This window comes from Cyanistes caeruleus, chromosome 25, assembly GCF_971803275.1.
Source record: "Cyanistes caeruleus chromosome 25, bCyaCae1.hap1.1, whole genome shotgun sequence".
NCBI classification, from domain to species: domain Eukaryota; kingdom Metazoa; phylum Chordata; class Aves; order Passeriformes; family Paridae; genus Cyanistes; species Cyanistes caeruleus.
The window spans coordinates 4,848,928-4,869,080 of NC_141725.1; the positions used below are offsets into that span (position 1 = coordinate 4,848,928).

The window sequence follows — 20,153 nt, forward strand, 5'->3', positions numbered from 1 at the left end:
CACCCCGGGCTGTGAGAGAGCTCCTGGAATTCCTCGGGAATGGGACGGGGGGACACGGGGGGACACAGGGGGACACTGGGGGACACGGGGGGACACAGGGGGACACAGGGGGACACGGGGGGACACGAGGGGACACTGGGGGACACAGAGGGGACACGGGGGGACACTGGGGGACACGGGGGGACACGGGGGGACACAGTGGGACACTGGGGGGACACTGGGGGACACGGGGGGACACTGGGGGACACGGGGGGACACAGGGGGACACTGGGGGACACTGGGGGGACACTGGGGGGACACTGGGGGACACAGTGGGACACTGGGGGGACACAGGGGGACACGGGGGGACACAGTGGGACACTGGGGGGACACGGGGGACACGGGGGGACACAGTGGGACACTGGGGGGACACGGGGGGACACAGGGGGACACTGGGGGACACTGGGGCTGACACAGTGGGACACTGGGGGGACACTGGGGGACATGGGGGGACACTGGGGGACACGGGGGGACACAGTGGGACACTGGGGGGACACAGGGGGACACTGGGGGACACTGGGGGGACACGGGGGGACACAGGGGGACACTGGGGGACATGGGGGGACACTGGGGGACATGGGGGGACACTGGGGGACACTGGGGCTGACACAGTGGGACACTGGGGGGACACTGGGGGACACGGGGGGACACGGGGGGACACAGTGGGACACTGGGGGGACACTGGGGGACACGGGCTGACACTGGGGGGACACGGAGGGACACAGGGGGACACGAGGGGACACGGAGGGACACAGGGGGACACTGGGGGGACACGGGGGGACACGAGGGGACACTGGGGGACACTGGGGGACACGGGGGGACACAGTGGGACACTGGGGGGACACGGGGGGACACTGGGGGACACTGGGGCTGACACAGTGGGACACTGGGGGGACACTGGGGGGACACTGGGGGACATGGGGGGACACAGGGGGACACAGGGGGACACTGGGGGACACAGGGGGACACTGGGGGACACTGAGGGACACAGGGGGACACTGGGGGACACTGGGGGGACACTGGGGGACATGGGGGGACACTGGGGCACCGCGCTGCGGTGGGATCCGGACCGAGGTGACCTTTCCGTCTGCTGGAGGAGCAGTTCCGGCTGTCCCTCGCTGTCCCTCGCTGTCCCTCGCTGTCCCTCGCTGTCCCTCGCTGTCCCTCCCCGCGTGGGTGGCACCCTCGGCTCCGGCCGGAGCCCTGCAGGACGCGGGGCTATTTTGAATCCCCGCCGTGTTGGCCTTGGCAGCAGCAGCAGCTCGGCTCCGGGCTCGTCTCCAGCAGTTTGGGGAGCGGGAGGGGGTGGTGGCAGTCCCTGGGACTTGGCTCCGAGTCCCCACAGCAGCTCCTGGTGACGCCATCTCTGTCCCTTCGCCGTGTCCTGGGCAGGGACAGAGCTCAGCGGCGTCACTCGGGGCGCGGCTCTCACCCCAGAGCATCCCGCACCTCAGGCTCCCCAAAATCCCGAGATTTTGGGGCAGGAAGAGCCTCAAGAGGGAGCTCAAAGCTTTGAAGCCGGGAAGGAACCGCCCGGCCTGGGCTCCCCCTGACCCGGGGAGGGGTCCCTGTCCCCAAAAACGGGCCGGGAGTGACCCCGAGCCGGGCTGGACCCTGGGAGGTCCGAGGTGAAGGAAGGACAGGACAGGACAGGGATGTCCCACACCCAAAAAGCCACCCCGAGTGTCCCCAGACTGTCCCAGGATGTGTCACCTCCGCTTCTCCGGCGCTTCTGTTCCCCCCCCCCCCCCGCCACCTCCTGCTCGGGACCAATTCAGATTACGAGCGGGGATAATTAACACTCTGCTAATTGCGCTCCATAAATCACCAGCTTTAAAAGCAGCTCTAAGAAAGATGTCACGGCCTGAGAGCCGCATCCAAAAATTCCTCATTTCTCCAGGTTTTCCTCGCGATTTTCCCGGCACTGGGAGCCGGGACTGGACAAAAATGGGACCTGAATCCCCTGAATTCCCTGATTTCCCTGAATTCCGTGAATTCCCTGAATTCCCTGAATTCCCTGATTTTCCTGATTTTCCTGATTTCCCTGATTTCCCTGATTTCCCTGATTTCCCTGAATTCCGTGAATTCCCTGATTTCCGTGAATTCCCTGAATTCCCTGATTTCCGTGAATTCCCTGATTTCCCTGATTTCCCTGATTTCCCTGAATTTCCTGAATTCCCTGAATCCCCTGAATTCCCTGAATTCCCTGATTTCCCTGATTTCCCTGATTTCCCTGAATTCCCTGAATTCCCTGATTCCCTGATTTCCCTGATTTCCCTGAATCCCCTGAATTCCCTGATTTCCGTGAATTCCCTGATTTCCCTGTATTCCCTGATTTCCCTGATTTCCCTGTATTCCCTGATTTCCCTGATTTTCCTGATTTCCCTGATTTCCCTGATTTTCCTGATTTTCCTGATTTCCCTGATTTCCCTGATTTCCCTGAATTCCCTGAATTCCCTGATTTCCCTGAATTCCCCTTTTCCCACCTGCTGCCCGGGAGCTCCTCTCATGGACCTGGAACCTGGGAATTGGCTGCTGATGGGGGGATCCCTGTGGGATCCCGGGAATCCCTGCACATTCCCGAGGGGCTGGAAGGGTCAGGATGTCCCACACGGCACCCCCCGCGTGTCCTGGTGACCCCCGTGGCTCCAGGGTTTGTCACCAGCAGGGCAGAGGTCAGGACAGGACACGAGGGGGGTGCGGGTTGGGCAGAGCTGATTTTGGGGTCAGAGCATCCCCCGAGCTCCGGAGCAAAGCGGCTCCTCCAGCCCGGCTCCTCCGCACATTCCCGCCGGGAATTCCGACTTCCAGCTCCGTTATTCCCTGTCCTCGGCCCCGGGCTGTCCCCGGCTCTGTCACCGGCAGCATCTGCCCCCCTTTTGTCCAGCAAAGTCACTTTGGGACATCCGCAGGCGCCATCCCCTGCTCAGCCTCATCCTCACCCTCATCCTCATCCTCATCCTCATCCTCATCCTCATCCTCATCCTCATCCTCATCCTCATCCCCGTCCTCGTCCTCGTCCTCATCCTCGTCCTCGTCCTCGTCCTCGTCGTCGTCCTCGTCCTCATCCTCATCCCCATCCCCATCCTCAGCCTCATCCTCATCCTCATCCTCATCCTCATCCTCATCCCCATCCTCATCCTCATCCCCATCCTCATCCTCGGCTTCCTGCCACCTCCCCCGGGCTGGGACTGGGGACAGGGAATGGCAGCTCGGGATGTCCCCGCTGCTGCCGGGGCCGGGAGGGTGGCACGGAGGTGCCGGGGTCCCCCAATTGAAATAAATTTAATTTATTATTCAATTATTTTATTATTTGTTATTAAATAAAAATGAAGGGGTGCCTTGGGTGTCCCCGTTTGGGGCGGGTTTTTTTTTCACCGTGGTTTTGTTGAGCCCTCGGTGACATTGGGGACCACGAGAGTGACACCCCCCAAAACCCTGTGGCTGAAGGGGCTGGCGGTGCTGGGGGGTCCCCTAAAACCACCTGGGGCACCTGGGGATCTGCCATGACCCAAACCCAGAGCCAGGTCCTGAAACTGCGCCCCAAAATCTCCATCTCAGCCCTGCCCGACCCCACGGTGAGGGCTCAGCATCCCCCGGGACCCCCCGAACTTCACCCCATCCCAGGGCCCCAAATTCCCACAAACTCATCCCTGTCCTCCTCTCCAACCCCCCCACCCCAATTCCCCTGGGCCCCCCAGCCTCGCCCCCATTCCTGCCCCCGCATTCCCACAAATTCATCCACGCCCTTCCCTGACGAATCCCATCCTCCCCCAGATCCCTCCAGCGCCAATCCCATCTGAGCTTCCCCAAATCCCCCCGAAATCCCCCCGAAATCCCCCCGAAATCCCCGAAATCCCCCCAAACCCCGCAATGCTCCCGATCTCCGCACGCCCCGAAACCTCCCTGGCCCCGCCCCTTCCCCTTAACCCCGCCCCTCACCCGGTCGGAGGCGTGTCTATGCAAATACACACCCGTCTTTAGCCAATGGCAGAGCAGCCCGGCTGCTAGATGCAAATATCCGGGCGGGATGGGCGGGGTTATGCAAATGTCACCGGCGCTGCTCGGTCAGGCGGCGGCAGCTCCGGGGACACGAACGGGACCGGGACCGACACCGGGACCGACACCGGGACCGACACCGGGACCAGCACCGGGACCAGCACCGGGACCAGCACCGGAGCCTCCCCGGCTCCTCTGCAGCGCCGGGGCAGCCGCGGCCGAGCGGGCGAGGAGGAAGCGCCGCTGCCCAGGTGCGTGTCCGGCACGGTCGGGCCGGTGGTCCCGGAGCCGGTGGGACCGGGACCGGTGCGACCGGGCCGAGGGGACAGTGACAAAGCTCAGCAGCGCTGTCTCCTCCGTTCCGCTCCACCGGGGCTCCGTCCGCACCGTCGGGGCGCACGGGCAGGGGGAGCGGGGCCGGCCCGGGGAGGGGCCGGTGCGGCCGGGCCGGCGCCCGGCGGGCTGCTCTGGGCACGGCGGAGCCTCGGCCCCCGCCCCGCCGTCTCGGGATGGCGGGCTATAAAAAGCCCTGTGGTTTGCGCCGAGCTCGGGGTGGTTATTTTTACTCGTGTCTGTGCAGGGAGGAACGCCCGGGTTTAACCCAAAAGTGCAGCCTGGGTGGCAGCCGCCCTGTCCCGGCCCCGCCGCCACCTCCCCGCCACCCCCGGGCCTTTGGGGGCTGGGGCTGAGCTCAGGGCGCGGGGGGAAACTGAGGCACGGCACTGGCGGGTTGTAGTGGTGGCGGTGACGGCGTGCCTGGTCACCCCTGATGGCAGTGTCACTGTCACTGTCACTGTCACTGCTGGGGTGGCACAGCGGCCCCCGGCTCCTTCCCGCTCCCAGCAGGGGATGGGACACGGCCACGGCTCCTGCCAGCGGCATCTCCAGCCTGGTGGCACCTCCATGTGCCATCTCCAGCCTGGTGGCACCTCCATGTGCCATCTCCAGCCTGGTGGCACCTCCATGTGCCATCTCCAGCCTGGTGGCACCTCCATGTGCCATCTCCAGCCTGGTGGCACCTCCAGGGTGTCCCTTGCACCTGGATCGCCCTGCCACCCGTGGAGAGCAAGGTGGATCCTCTGGCAGAGGATCCCTGTCCCTGGCCCTGTCCCTGTCCCTGTCCCTGTCCCTGTCCCTGTCCCTGTCCCTGTCCCTGTCCCTGTCCCATCCCTGTCCCTGTCCCTGTCCCTGTCCCTGTCCCTGTCCCTGTCCCTGTCCCTGTCCCTGTCCCATCCCTGTCCCTGTCCCTGTCCCTGTCCCTGTCCCTGTCTCTGTCCCTGGCCCTGGCCCTGGCCCTGGCCCTGGCCCTGGCCCTGGCCCTGGCCCTGGCCCTGGCCCTGTCCCTGTCCCTGTCCCATCCAGGAGGTTTTTACTCCTTTAATGGGAGCAGCTTTCCCAGCGCTGCCGGCTCTGAGGTTTCCCAGGGAATGAATTACCGTGGAAGCTCGGGATGAGCAGGAAAGCCGGGATGAGACCACGGGCTGTGCCCCCAGGGGACCCCCACGGGCATCCCTGGGGGCACGGGCTGGGAAAGGAGCGTGGGTGACCGGTCTGGACATCCCGATCCTGGCCCTTTTCCATGTCCCCGCTGCCAGCCGGCCGCGTCAGCCTGACGTGTGCGGGGATCTGGGGGCCAGGAGGGGCAGAGGTGGGCGCAGGCCTCGGGTCTCCTTTAGGATATCGAACATTCCAGGTCACCTCCAAGCCCAGAGCATCCCAAAAAAGTGGATTTGGGAAACTCTGGGAGGCTTCGGTGCAAAGGGCCAGGGATCATCCCAGCGGTGAGAGGGCTGGCACGCTGCAGTGGCAGGACCCAGAGGATTCGGGGGGAAACCGGGTTCATTTTAACCCCTCGAATTCCCTTCCTCTTCCCAAAAATCCCAGCGGGAGCAAGCCAGGTCTGTGAGCCAGGCAGCCCTGAGTGCCCCCAGCACCAACTGGGCATCAATTCCCAAATTAATTCCCAGCTGTGGCCTGGGGCAGCCCAATCCCATGGGAATTGCGAGTTCCTTCTCTCGGATGTGGCATCCCCCGAGCCCTCTGGGCCTGCAGGGGGGCTCCCCGTGTCCATCCATCCCCCCGAGGGCCGCGTTTTTGGGGGTCCTTTCAATCCTTCCTGGTTCCACACACTCATTTTGGAACCGGAAAGCCTCCGCCCATCGGCACCGGGACTTTCGCTCTGTGTCACCCCCGCGGTGACAGCGACAGCGAGGTGACAGCGGGGCCGGGGGCTGCCCGTGTCCCCCCGAGCCCGGGCACAAAACTTTTGGGGTTTGGTGGGTGATGTTTGAGAAGTGGTGGGGGTCCCAAAAATCCCTCAGAGCCCCATCCCCACCTTTCCCCTATTTCCCAGCTGGCTCCTCCTGCCTCCCCCAGTCCCCGCTGGTTTGTACTGGTCCCTTGTTTAAACAACCTATAAAAAGCAGAAAGGCCCGGCAGAAACTTCGAGCTCAACTTTGACTTTTCCCCGTGCTCGGGGCTCGGGATGCTGCTCGCACCAGCTCAGCCACTCCCAGGGGATCTCCGGGATCCAAAATCCAGCCAGGGCTGGGTTTGTCCCTCCGCTCCCAGCGCTCCTTCAATCCCAGTTTTAAATCTCCGTTTCAATCCCCGTTTTAAATCTCCATTTCCATCCCTGCTGTCCTGCCGCTCCCAGCATCATCCCTCCTGTGGGATTTCGCTGCTCCTGGCTCAGATTTTCCCCTCCCTCGCCGTGAAGGATGGGATGGAAACTCTTTCTCCCCACTTTAATCATCGTTTTTCCTCCACCAAAACGCTTTTCGGGAGCTGCCACCAGCTCCATAACCCTCCTTGTCCTGCCCAATCCCTCCCAGCCCTCAGATTTGCAGCAAAACCCCCCAATTTGGTGAAAAAACAACCTTTTCCTCCACTTTCTGTGCCCCACAGGGGGATGAATCCCTGGGGAGCTCCGAGACCCCGACTCGGGGGTGTTTTAGGGGAGCGCTCAGACCCCAGAGCAGCTTTTTCCCTTTAATGTCCCACCTGCTTGGATTTTAGGATAAATCCGGTGGCTGGAAGATTTCTGGGATCATCCCAGGGGTGTAAAGGTGTTGGAGGCAGTGCTGGAGGCTCCGTTGTGGTTCAGGGAACATCACAGCCACTCCCCCGGGATCCGTTTGGCCTCAGCTCGCTAATTAGGAACCGAAATTCGGAATTTACACCCCCTGGCACCGTGTAAATACCCCCGAAAGGCTCATTAGTCCAGGGGGTTAATTATAAACCCGATCCCAGCTCGGGGTGATCCTCGCTGTGGGTGCTGGATCTCCCGGAGCAGGGAGAGGCAGGAATCTCCTGTCTGGAAAGTTTGGGATTCCCGGAGCGCTGGGATTTGTCGGGATGACACGCTCAGGGCACATCCAGAGCGTCCCCGTGGTGGGGACAATGCCAGGAGGGGCTCTGGGCTCCACGAGCCCTCCCTGGGTGCTGGATTCTCCTGGGAATCAGGTTCCATCCCAATTCCATCCTGGTTCCATCCCGGTTCCATCCCGGTTCCATCCCGGTTCCATCCTGGTTCCATCCTGGTTCCATCCCGGTTCCATCCTGGTTCCATCCCGGTTCCATCCTGGTTCCATCCTGGTTCCATCCTGGTTCCATCCCAATTCCATCCCGGTTCCATTCTGATTCCATTCTGGTTCCATCCTGGTTCCATCCCAATTCCATCCTGGTTCCATCCTGATTCCATCCTGGTTCCATCCCGATTCCATCCCGGTTCCATCCTGGTTCCATCCTGGTTCCATCCTGGTTCCATCTTGGTTCCATCCTGGTTCCATCCTGGTTCCATCTTGGTTCCATCCTGGTTCCATCTTGGTTCCATCCTGATTCCATCCTGGCCCGTGATGTCACTCCTGGATCGCTTTATCCCAATTAAAACCCAAATTAAAATCCTGATTAAAATCCCCCCTCCCCTCCCAGCCCTTCACTCCTGTCCCGGGGGGTCCCGGATGTGGCCGAGGTGACACCGAGTGGCGCCTCCCTGGTGCCACCTCACGCTCTGGTGGCCGCGGTGGCCTGGCCGTGTCCCCAGGGCTCCGGGAGCTCTTGGACAAGGCCTCGGCCGCTTCTCCTGGTGCCGAGAATCCCAACCTGGAGGGTCCCTGGACCCCCTGGATCACCTGGATTGTCGGGGATGTGGCTCTGCTTCCTCTGGACTCCCTCCACCGCCTTCCAGGACCTTCTCAGCATCATCCCATGGGTGCTGGAACCTTCCAGGTCCTTCTCAGCACCACCCTGTGGGGGCTGGAACCTTCCAGGACCGGCATCCAAGGATCTGTGGGGGATTGTCCCAAGTAAATCCTTGGAATTATTTCATGTCCCTGCTGCAGGTGGTGGAGACATCCATGGATCCATGGATCTGTCCATCATCCATCCATCCATCCATGGATCCATGGATCCATCCCTCCATCATCCATCCATCATCCATCCATCATCCATCCATCATCCATCCATCATCCATCATCCATCCATCCATCCATCATCCATCATCCATCATCCATCCATCCATCATCCATCACACATCCATCCATCCATCATCCATCATCCATCCATCCATCCATCCATCCATCCATCCATCATCCATCATCCATCCATCATCCATCCATCCATCCATCCATCCATCATCCATCCATCCATCCATCCATCCATCATCCATCCATCATCCATCCATCCATCCATCCATCCATCATCCATCATCCATCCATCATCCATCCATCATCCATCATCCATCCATCATCCATCATCCATCCATCCATCCATCCATCCATCATCCATCCATCATCCATCCATCATCCATCCATCCATCCATCCATCATCCATCCATCCATCCATCCATCATCCATCCATCCATCCATCCATCCATCATCCATCCATCATCCATCCATCCATCCATCCATCCATCCATCATCCATCATCCATCCATCCATCCATCCATCATCCATCCATCCATCCATCCATCCATCCATCCATCCATCATCCATCCATCATCCATCCATCATCCATCCATCCATCCATCCATCATCCATCCATCCATCCATCCATCATCCATCCATCATCCATCCATCATCCATCCATCCATCCATCCATCCATCATCCATCATCCATCCATCATCCATCATCCATCCATCCATCATCCATCATCCATCCATCCATCATCCATCCATCCATCCATCCATCATCCATCCATCATCCATCCATCCATCCATCCATCCATCATCCATCCATCATCCATCCATCCATCCATCCATCCATCCATCCATCATCCATCCATCATCCATCCATCATCCATCCATCCATCCATCCATCATCCATCCATCATCCATCCATCATCCATCCATCATCCATCCATCCATCATCCATCATCCATCATCCATCCATCCATCATCCATCATCCATCATCCATCATCCATCCATCCATCCATCCATCCATCATCCATCATCCATCATCCATCCATCCATCATCCATCCATCCATCCATCCATCCATCATCCATCCATCCATGGATTCCATCCATCCCCTCCATCCATCCCCAACTCCAGACCCCCAAACCCCCCCAAGGCTGAGCCAGTGCAGGGTCACGGGGGGGGTCACGGGGAGAGCACCCCCTGTCCCCAAATGGAACCCCCTGGAACGGGGACCCTTGGGATGTCCCCAGGGAGCGCCGCAGGTGTCGCAGCTGGGAGGAGCCCGGCAAACACCCCGGGGATGGTTGGGAATGGGAAAACCTCTCCTTTTCCACCAGGGAATTCTCAGCCCTTTCCGGCGGGGCCGGGGTGGTCCTGGCACCCCCCAGGACCTCGGGGGGGGGGGTCGTGCGTGGGCCCGGGGACACAGGGTGGCAGCGGGGCCGTGGGAACGGCAGCGCAATTTCCTTCCATAAATTAAAATTAGTTTTGATCAGCTAAAAATAGCAGCCGAGCACGATGGTGAAATGGCAGCGTGCTCCGAGAGGGGGAAGCGGGACACGCCGAGGGCACCGGGGCACCGGAGGGTCCCCAACTGCACCCCTGGCACCCAGCCTGGCATTGAGGGGGGCGCTTCTGACCCAGCTGGGGGGTCCCAAAATTATCCCCAGCACGGAGCTGCTTCCCTGCCCCGCTCCTGCCCCTCCTTTGGGGACAGCAGGGACAGAGCCAGGCCGGCTCTGTCCCCGGATCCCATTGGGGGACACCTTGGTGCCATCCTGTGCCCCCTTGGTGGCGTTTGGGGGATTTTGGGGTGGTTCAGAGGGTGGAATTTGGGGTGGGGGCGGCAGTAGTGGGGGTGGTCCCAGAGCTGTGACACCACCAGGGTGGCACCGGGGGGTCACCAGCCCCGTGACCCAGGAGCGGGTGGGTGGTTTCACTTTGCTGGCTCCTCCTGCAGCCACTTCCTGGCCCGCCAGTGCCCGAGGTCAAATTTAGTCTGCTGGAGCTTGAAAAAAAAAGATTTAAAAAAAAAAAAACCCAAAACGAACCCAAATTTGAACCTAAAACCAACCCTTTTGTTTGAGGGACCCTCCCCGCCGCCAACCCGGTCCCCTTTAAAACGCCCTCCCCATCCCACGGAGCCGCCGGGAGCAGCTTCGGGAGCAGCCTCGGAGCGACCCCTCGGGTTTGGGATGAAAACTCCGATCCCAAAACCCCGCTGAAGGATTTGGGATCCCGCTCTGCTGTCGACACCCAGAGGTGCTCAGGGGTCCCCTGGGGTGATGAATTGGGGTGGCCGGGCAAGGCCAAAGGGATTTTTCCCCCCTCTAACCCAGCAGAATTTCCCATTTTTCCCCCCATTTTCCGCTTGGCCACCATCTTCACAGAAGAAATGACCGAACTTCCTCTGAAAATTGATTTTTTTTTCGGCAGCCAAACTTATTTTTGGCGGCGCTGGGGCGGACGCTGGCTGGGGACAGCCCCGAGAGCTGCGGGGCTCAGGAGTTTCTCGCTCTCTTCCAGCCCCAAACCCAGCGGAGGAGGCGAAAATGGGCCGGAAAAAAATCCAGATCAGCCGGATTTTGGACCAGCGGAACCGGCAGGTAGGGGCAGCTCGGGTGGGGACAAACAGGACGGGAAGCACCCCTTGGAGGGAGCGTTTTTGGGAGAACTCGGAGCCGGATTTTTTTGGGGGGGGGGCCCATCTCAGGTGACCTTCACCAAGCGGAAATTCGGGCTGATGAAGAAGGCGTACGAGCTGAGCGTGCTGTGCGACTGCGAGATCGCCCTGATCATCTTCAACAGCACCAACCGCCTGTTCCAGTACGCCAGCACCGACATGGACAAGGTGCTGCTCAAGTACACCGAGTACAGCGAGCCCCACGAGAGCCGCACCAACTCCGACATCCTCGAGGTAGCGGCCGGGGGGCGACCCCCGGGACCCCCGCGGTGCCCGCAGGGACCCCGCTCATCGTCGCCCTCCCCGCAGACGCTGAAGCGCAAAGGGTTGGGGCTGGAGAGCCACGAGCTGGAGCTGGAGGAGGGCCCGGAGCCGCCCGGGGACAAGGGGAGAAGGCTCGGGGAGGGCGTGGATCTGGCGCTGGCGCGGCCCAGGTTTTATGTGAGTCGCTGGTGAAGGTCCCCGAGGGTCGCGTCCTGTCCCTGTCCGGGGTTTTTGGTTTGGCCTGAAGAGTTCTGAGGGTCCCCGCACCAGCCTTGACCTCTGACGGGTCCCCAAGGTTCCCGAGTGTCCCCATCCCTGCCTTGTCCTTCACCTCTGTCTCTCCCTGCAGTCTTGAGAGTCCCCACAAGTCCCCGAGGGTCGCTGTCCCTGAGCCCTGTGTGTCCCCGAGGGTCCCCGAGGGTCCCCGAGGGTCCCCGAGGGTCCCGAGGGTTGCTGTCCCTGAGCCCTGTGTGTCCCCGAGGGTCCCCGAGGGTCCCGAGGGTCGCTGTCCCTGAGCCCTGTGTGTCCCCGAGGGTCCCCGAGGGTCCCGAGGGTCGCTGTCCCTGACTCCAGGGTGTCCCCGAGGGTCCCGAGGGTCGCTGTCCCTGACCCCAGGGTGTCCCCGAGGGTCCCGAGGGTCGCTGTCCCTGACCCCAGGGTGTCCCCGAGGGTCCCGAGGGTCGCTGTCCCTGACTCCAGGGTGTCCCCGCAGAGCCCGGTGTCGCTGCCCGAGGCCGCCTACGGCTGCTCCCCGCCGGGCACCGACAGCTCCCTGGGCAGCGCCAGCAGCTCCCCGCAGGGCCAGGGCCGCTCTCCTGCCTTCAGAGCCACCGCTCCAAAGCCACCGGGACGGTCCCCAGGGCCACTGACCCCAGGTAGGCTCGGACCCCTCAGCCGGGGACACTGCGGGGGGAGGGACCCTGCCAGGGGTGTCCTGTCCCCACCCTGGGCACCCCGACACTGCCCTGGGCACCCCATCACTGCCCTGGGCACTCCATCCCCACCCTGGGGCACCCCATCACTGCCCTGGACACCCCGTCACCACCATGGACACCTCGTTCCCGACATGGACACCCCACCATGGACACCCCATCCCCACCTCTGATATTCCCACCCTTCCATGGGCACCCCATTCCCAGCACGGCTACCCCATCCCTTCCACGGCCACCCGGTCCTGTCCATGGCTACCCCGTCCCTTCCACGGCCACCCCGTCCCTTCCACGGCCACCCCGTCCCTTCCACGGCCACCCGGTCCTGTCCATGGCTACCCCATCCCTTCCACGGCCACCCCGTCCCTTCCACGGCCACCCCGTCCCTTCCACGGCCACCCGGTCCCCACCACGAGCACCCCGCGGGGATTTTCCCAGCCGGGCCCCGCATGCAAAGCTCCAGTCCCGGGGACTTACCGGGAGCGGGCCCGGGGCGGCTGCGTGGGCAGGAGCGGTGCGGCAGCTGTGGAAACACCGGCCCCATGTCCCTCCAGCTGCTTCCTGAGCCCTGCCAGCGGCTGTCCCCTCACCCCCTGCCCACAGCTGTCCCCTCACCCCCTGCCAGCGGCTGTCCCCTCACCCCCTGCCCACAGCTGTCCCCTCACCCCCTGCCCACAGCTGTCCCCTCACCCCGTGCCCGCAGCTGTCCCCTCACCCCCTGCCACCGGCTGTCCCCTCACCCCCTGCCCACAGCTGTCCCCTCACCCCGTGCCCACAGCTGTCCCCTCACCCCCTGCCCACAGCTGTCCCCTCACCCCCTGCCACCGGCTGTCCCCTCACCCCCTGCCCGCAGCTCCCTGCCCTGGGGCACAGCCACAGGGTGACAGGAAAACAGCTAAAACCCCACAAAACTCGGGTTAAAACCAGAGGAAACCTTCCCGTGGTGGGATGGTGGGATGGATGGGGACACCCGCACCCCAAATCCTTGCGTGGGGACAGCGGGGTGGCCGCTGGACATTCCCAGGGGACATCGCAGCAGCTTTGTAGCCCCCGTCCCCCTCCCTGTGGCCCCGGAGCCACATCCAGCCACCGCCTTGGCGTGTCACCTCCTGTCACAGCCCGTGGCCACAGCCCAGGTGGCCCAGGGAGGAGGAAGTGGCTTTTCCGGAGCGCGGCACCGTGCAGGCACACACGGCTGCCCTCGCCTCCGGGGCCACCGCGGCCACCGCGGCCACGGCCACGGGGATCCCCCCGAGGATCATCCGGGTCCCCTCCTGTCCCCGTGTTCCCCAGGTCTCAGCTACCCCCTGTTCCCTGCCGCCAGCCTGAGCCGCGCCCTGGCCACCAAGACGCCCCCGCCGCTGTTCCTGGGGGCCGAGGGCCGGCGTGGCGAGTCCCAGGGCAGCGTGGCGAGCGGCCGGGGCGGCGGCAGCGCGCCGGTGAGTGAGAGCTGTCCCCAAAGCGTGTCCCCTCCCCAAATCCCGCTCCTCCCATCCGCCCCTTCCTCCGGGGCTTTGCTGGGGGGCGCGGGGAGGGGTCCCCCCGGGGGTTTGGGGACACAAAACCTATTTGGGGTCCCCCCATTTCCCGCAGCGGCCGCTGTACCCCGCCCTGCAGACCCTGAGCCCCGTGCTCAGCCCGGGCAGCTCCGGCCTCCCGAGCCACGGCCTCGCCGGTTTCTCCTTCCTCAGCCCGGCCCCGGCGGGTGAGTCCCGGTCCCCCGGCCCGGGGACAGCGCTGTCCCCTCCTTTTGTCCCCTCCCCGCTCACCGGTGCCCTCCCACCCCGCAGATTTTGGGGCTGGAGAGGTCCCGCCGCCCCCCGGGTTCCTGCAGCCCCCGGCGTGGCAGCACCCCCGGGACGTGACAGCGCTGGGGTGAGGACGGGGGGACAGGGGGGACAGGGGGACAGGGGGGACAGGGGGGGACAGGGGGACAGGGGGACAGGGGGGACAGGGGGGGACAGGGGGGACAGAAGGGGACAAGGGGAGACAGAGGGACAGGGGGGACAGGGAGACAGGGGGACAGGGGGGACAGGGGGGGACAGGGGGGGACAGGGGGGGACAGAGGGGGACGGGGGAGACAGGGAGACAGGGGGACAGGGGGGACAGGGGGGGACAGGAGGACAGGGGGGACAGGGGGGGACAGGGGGACAGGGGGGACAGGGGGACGGGGGGGACAGGGGGGATAGGGGGGACAGGGGGGACAGGGTGGGACAGGGGGGACAGGGAGACAGGGGGGACGGGGGGGACAGGGGGGGACAGGGGGGGACAGGGGGGGACAGAGGGGGACGGGGGAGACAGGGAGACAGGGGGACAGGGGGGACAGGGGGGGACAGGAGGACAGGGGGGACAGGGGGGGACAGGGGGACAGGGGGACGGGGGGGGACATGGGGACAGGGCGACAGGGGGGACAGGAGGGGACAGGCGGGGACAAGGGGTGCCAAGGCGGGGATGTGATGGCAGCACTGGGGTGAGGACAGGGGGGGACAGGAGGGACAGAGTGGGACAGAGTGGGCGGGGGGGGACAGGGGGGACAAGGCGGGGATGAGATGGCAACAGTGGGGTGCGGACGGGTGGCCCTGGGGTGGGGACAGCGGGGACAAGGCAAGGATGAGCCCATTCTGCTGCACCCCACGGGTGTCACCTCCCAGCTACGGGCGCTGCTGGCACCCAAGACCAGCCCCCCACCCACCAGGGTGGTCTTGGGGGTCACCCCCGAAGCACCCCCATATTCCCAGCCGGATTCCCCCATGGATCTTGTCCCCATGTCCCCTCCTGTGTCACACTCCAGGCTCCCACCAGCCGCGTGGGCACCCGCCCAGTGCCCAACTGTGCCGGAACCAGTCCAGGACAGGAATTTGGGGTGAAAAGGGGATACCCAGCAGGGGTCACGGGGAGACTCCCTCACCCCCTCCCCTCTCGCCGCAGGGCCAGCAGCCGGATTGTCCCCGCGGAGGAGCCAGCCGCTGTCCCCGGCGCGTCCCCGCAGCACCAGCCCGTCAGCATCAAATCGGAGCGGGTGTCGCCGGGGCTGGGCTGTCCCCCGGGCACCCTCCAGCCCTCCCTGAGCAGCCTGGCGTCCCTCAGCGAAGCCCCCCGAGCCCCCGGAGACCTCCAGCCCCGCGATGATTTCTCCAAGGCCTTTCCTCCCTCGGCGCTGGGGCCGCCGCGGCCGCTGCCGGACGAGCAGAGGGTCCCTGTCCCCACGCGGAGGGGACAGCCCGTGGACGTTTGGCAGAGATAGCGAGGCCGGCGGGGTGCGGGGAGGGGGAAAACCCTGCTTGGGGGAGCAGCCCCCCGCTTCTTCCCCATCCTCAGCCCCTCGGGAAGCCCCCCCCGTGCGGCAGCGGTGACACCGGGCTCCCCGCGGCGTCGCTGTCCCCCCACCTTGGGGACTGCAGCTCCTCGAGACCCCCCCACCCCCCGATCCCCCCAAACGCCACCGAGCCCCCTCCTTTCAGCTCTGCCCCCCTGCGGGGTGAGGAGCCGGGGTGTCCCCGGCCGTCCTTGCGGCTGTCCCCGCGCCAGCCGCGTGTCCCCGGGAGTGGCTGGCAAGTGCCACGCGGTGGCAGCAGGACTGAGAGCACCGGCAGCGGCCCCGAGCCCGCAGCCCCCGGCCCAATTCCGCCTCCCAAGGGGGGGACAAGGGACAGGGGACAGGCGGGGTGGGGGGGTTCCGCCTCCCCCGCCCAGCCAGGGGCGCTTTTCTATTTATTATCTTCTAATAAAAAGAGCTGGGGGTCTCGGGGTGTCTGCTGTGACATTTCTGGGGTCACGCAGCCCAGTTTGGGCATGAATGTCCCCAAGGGGAGAGGTGGCACATGCCCGCACCCCCTCGGCCGTCCCTTCCCCCTCCCCGTGTCCCCCAGAGCCACCTCTCGGGGGTCACTGGCCAGCAGGGTGGGGGACAGCCGGGTCACCCCCGGTCTGCTCGGGTCGTTGGGACTCAGCCGTGCTGCTCCCACCCCTCGGAGACCCCAAAAAATCCTCTCAGGGGGTCTCAGAGCAGCTGGGAGAAGGAAAAAAACCCCTTAAAATCGAGTTTTGGGGGGCGAGGCGGAGTTAAGGGGGTGTGGGCCCGGCCCAGCTGAGCTGAGCCTGTTTTAGCTCAGGGCTGGGCTGGGCTTGGGGGTTCCGCCGCTTTTTGGGGTGGGGGAGCATCCCCTGGGGCCTGTGGTGCGCTGGGTACGGCCACGGCCACGCTGCCGGGAGGTGACCAAGGGTCATCACCCCACAGGGACATTTTGGGGAGGTTTGGGTCCCCCTCCAGCACCGCCTGGGCACCCCCAGGTGAAGCTCAGGCAGGGCTGGGGGGTCCCCCACACCCTCCAGCGCCGAGCTGGGCCCCTTCCCTCGGCTGGGGGGCGGATTATAGCCCCGAGATTAAAACCTGGGCGGGAGATTAATCCTGGGAAGAGTTTGCCCGGTTTAATAGAGCGCCATAAATACCAGGCGGGATTAGGGGCTGCGCCGAGCCCCGGAGCCGCGCTGGGCCCAGGGCCACCCCCACCCCCCAAAAAAAGGGTGGGGGGTCCCCTCCAGAGCCACCTTTGGGACCGGGCAGGGGTCCGTGCCCGGCAAGAAGAGGCGAGACAGCGGGTGCGGGAGTGGGGGCTGGGGTAAGAGACACTGATTGAATAGCAATGACTGCATGATTTATGGTTTGCATTATTGCACGGCTCATTTGAATATATGCTAATCAGGCTTTTTTTTTTTTTTCTTTTTTTTTTTTTCCTTCCCCCCCCATCCCTCCATCACCACCACCTTCTCCCCCGGTTTTGTTTGTAAGATTTAGATTTGCTATGGCAACCCGCTGGCATGGAAGGAGCGCCAGGAAATGTCAGGGCGAGGTGAGCCCCGGGGAGGGGCTGGGGGCTGCCGGGGTGGGGTGGCGGTGGGGGAAAGGAGGGGTTTGGGGGGGACACGGCCATCCTGACACCGGGACACCGGGAAGGGCCGGCAGGAGCCCGCAGGGCAGCGTTGGGAGCGCCGGGAGCTGCTGGAGCCGCACATGCCAGCCCTGCCTGCAGGTCCAGTAACGCCCATTGCGACACGTCCCAAACTGGGCTCGCCAGGTGCCCCGGGGTGGCCCCGCTTCCATCCCGCGGACAGGCCTTTCTGTCCCTCTGTCCCCAGGTTCTGTCCCTCTGTCCCCAGGCTCTGTCCCTCTGTCCCCAGGCTCGCCGTCCGGTGTCCCCAGCGCGGGGGAGAGGGTGGGACACCCCACGGCGCTGCCCCAAAGGGGGCACCCAGCGACCCCCGGATTCTTTGGGGTGCTCAGGGTGACACTGGCGAGCGACAGAGCTGCCACCACGGCCCAGCGTGGCCACCTCTGGGGCCCCGTGTGCCCTTCCCAGCCGGCCTGGGAGGTGTCCCAGTAAATCCCAGTTACCTGCAGGCCCTGCCCGGGGGGTGCGGGGGCTTTGTCTCCGCCCGGAGCCGCCGCCTCTCCCCGTGCTGCGGGCGGGATGTGCCCGGGGGGCGGCTGCACCCCAATTTGGGGTCGGGGACCTTTCCAGCCGCGCGTTCCCCTGGCTGGGATGGGGTGGGTTTGGGGGGTGTTTCCTGCCCGGAGCAGCTCCTGACAGCGGATCCCTCGGGGCGGCGATGTCCCCGTTCCGAGGGGACATCCCGGGTGGCCGTGGGGTCCCCCCGGTTGGGGGGAGCACAGGGGGAGCCCCTCGGAGCGGACAGGGGAGGGGACACCCGGGATTGTCACGGTGGTCCCGGGGCCGGGGGCTGAGTGTCCCTGCAGGGCCGCCCTCTCCAACCGGGGCCGGTTCCTGTCTGACCGGGGCCGGTCCCCGCCTGACCGGGGCCGGTCCCCGCCTGACCGGGGTCGTTCTCTGTCTGACCGGGGCCGTTCTCTGACCGGGGCCGTTCTCTGTCCGACCGGGGCCGGTCCCCGCCTGACCGGGGCCGTTCTCTGTCCGACCGGGGCCGGTTCCCGCCTGACCGGGGCCGTTCTCTGTCTGACCGGGGCCGTTCTCTGTCTGACCGGGGCCGTTCTCTGTCCGACCGGGGCCGTTCTCTGTCCGACCGGGGCCGTTCCCTGCTTGACCGGGGCCGTTCCCCGCCTGACCGAGACCGTTCCCCGCCTTATACCGGGGCAGCAGCGAGCCCCGGGGCTGCGGGCGAGCGGTCGCCGCCGCTGCCCCGACGGAACGGAGCTGACCGGTCCCTCCTGGCGTCCCCGCCGCCTCAAACCGGGGCCGAGACGGGCACCGGGGGCCGCCTCTCCCCCGGTGCATCCTCCCCCAAACACCCACTTTGTTGTTTTGCAAAAGCCCTGAAATATTCATGGCGCTGCGCCGAGCGCCTCTTAATGAATTTTTGATCAAAACTCCATCAGGGAGCCAAAATACGCCACCCACTCCCCTAAATCCGCGCCGTCGGGGGTGGGGGGCAGCGGGCCCGCCGGTACCGGGCGGATGGAGGAGCCGGGCCCGGCCCCGAGCGCCTTTTACCGGGGGAAGCCCCTGGGCAAGCCGGGGGTCTCCCGGCCACCGAGGGCGGGGGTCTCACCGCAGCACCGGGCGCGGTAATTACGAGGCTGGCCGCAAAAATTTGGGGTGTCCGACTCACAGGTTCGGCCTCCTGCATCTCCCGGGCCCGGCCGAGCCCCCGGGAAGCCCCGGTTGGACGGGGCGGGCGGTGGGCGGTGGGGGATGCGCGTCCCGGTGCCCCCCGGCTCGGCCGCCAGGAATATTCGTTAATGAGGAAATGCATAAGCGGAGCTCATTAGGGCCGAGCCCGCGGCCTCCCCGGCAGCTCCGGGCCGGGGGCTGCTCGTCCCCGGGGCGGGCAGGGCTTGGGAGGGCACCGGGGCGGTACCGGCACCGGCACCGGCGCGGTCCCGGTTCGGCCGCAGCGGCCGCGGATCCCGATGGCTCCAGGGGCTGGAGCCAGGCCCGGCCCTCCCCGACCCCAGGGTGTCCCTGGGTGTCCCCCCTCAGTCCGGGGCCGAATTTGGGGGGCAAATCCCCCCTCAGGGGCTGCGGCGAGACCTCGGTTTTGGGTTTTTTTTAGCGCTCCCAAAATCCCGGTGAGCCCGGGGGAGCGGGGGGAGGTGAGAATCCATTCCCGGCCGCTTGGCGGGGGCTTGGAGGTGTTAACCCGCGGAGCAGTGAGGGATTTGGGGTCGAATTGCATAAAAAATGCCAATTTCTGCTTCATTTCCGCGCAATAATCAAAATAATCAAAAAGGGGAGCGCCTTCCCCAGCCCCTTCCGCAGCCCTGGGAAAGGTGGGGGGAAAAGGGCCAGGAGGAACCCCCAACCCTCCCTCCGCACCCCCAAACCCTGAGGGTCCCCGGGGAAGGCTCGGTGGGATCCCCGGAGCGCCCACAGGGCCGCATCGGCGGGGTCAGCGGGATTACCGCTATTATTGTTATTATTATCATCATCATCATCATCATTATTATTATTATTATATTGCTGCTTTTTTAAATTTTTTTTTTTAAATAATAAAATCCTCGTTATTTTTAGGTTCTGCTGCTGCCAGAGCCTCCCCCCCGCCCCCGCTCACCCCCCTCCAAGCCTGGTTTTTCCCCCCCCCTCCCCTCCCTCTCCAAGCTCCGGGCTAACCTATCCCGCTCCCGACGCGAGCGCGTCATTCCTTACGTAGTAAAATATGGAGAAAGCAAGGCAAAAAAAAAAAAAAAAAAATAGGAAAAAGACGCATTTTTCTTTTTTTTTCTTTTTTTTTTTTTTTTTTCTCCCCTCCTCTCTCCCATCTCCATTTCCAAAAGGGACAAAATGGATGTTTGGGCGGAATCCTCCCCCCTCCTCTCCGTCATAGCCGCCTCATCCCGAGGCCCCG

The 20,153-nt window shown here is 64.3% G+C and overlaps 1 protein-coding gene and 1 long non-coding RNA gene across 3 annotated transcripts in view; both read left to right on the top strand.

The window, feature by feature from the left end:
• The first annotated feature begins 4,140 nt into the window (after positions 1-4,140).
• Positions 4,141-15,745, top strand: MEF2B (myocyte enhancer factor 2B). 2 transcript variants are annotated; one of them, XM_086862592.1, is made up of 9 exons: positions 4,141-4,289; positions 10,983-11,062; positions 11,170-11,373; positions 11,449-11,580; positions 12,116-12,278; positions 13,626-13,771; positions 13,926-14,037; positions 14,123-14,207; positions 15,261-15,745. In XM_086862592.1, exons 2-9 carry the CDS (start codon positions 11,009-11,011, stop codon positions 15,574-15,576), a joined length of 1,212 nt encoding a protein of 403 aa, XP_086718718.1. In that variant the 5' UTR covers positions 4,141-4,289; positions 10,983-11,008; the 3' UTR covers positions 15,577-15,745. The 2 variants fall into 2 exon arrangements, with proteins under 2 accessions (XP_086718718.1, XP_086718719.1); XM_086862593.1 differs by lacking the exon at positions 4,141-4,289 and having other exon boundaries at positions 10,783-11,062.
• Positions 15,746-17,154: 1,409 nt separating this feature from the next.
• LOC111940197 (uncharacterized) overlaps positions 17,155-20,153 on the top strand; it is a 41,586-nt gene continuing 38,587 nt past the window's right edge. Inside the window, exon 1 of the long non-coding RNA XR_015279168.1 lies at positions 17,155-17,182. This is a non-coding gene — a long non-coding RNA (uncharacterized LOC111940197). The remainder of the gene's footprint in view (positions 17,183-20,153) is intronic.

What these genes read in the sequence shown, in the direction of transcription:
- MEF2B (XM_086862592.1), top strand. Translation starts at nt 11,009, where the DNA reads ATGGGCCGGAAAAAAATCCAGATCAGCCGGATTTTGGACCAGCGGAAC. An exon ending in GGGGCGGCGGCAGCGCGCCG is followed by an intron (nt 13,772 to 13,925) that starts GTGAGTGAGAGC and finishes CATTTCCCGCAG; the next exon opens with CGGCCGCTGTACCCCGCCCT. An exon ending in CGGGACGTGACAGCGCTGGG is followed by an intron (nt 14,208 to 15,260) that starts GTGAGGACGGGG and finishes CTCTCGCCGCAG; the next exon opens with GGCCAGCAGCCGGATTGTCC.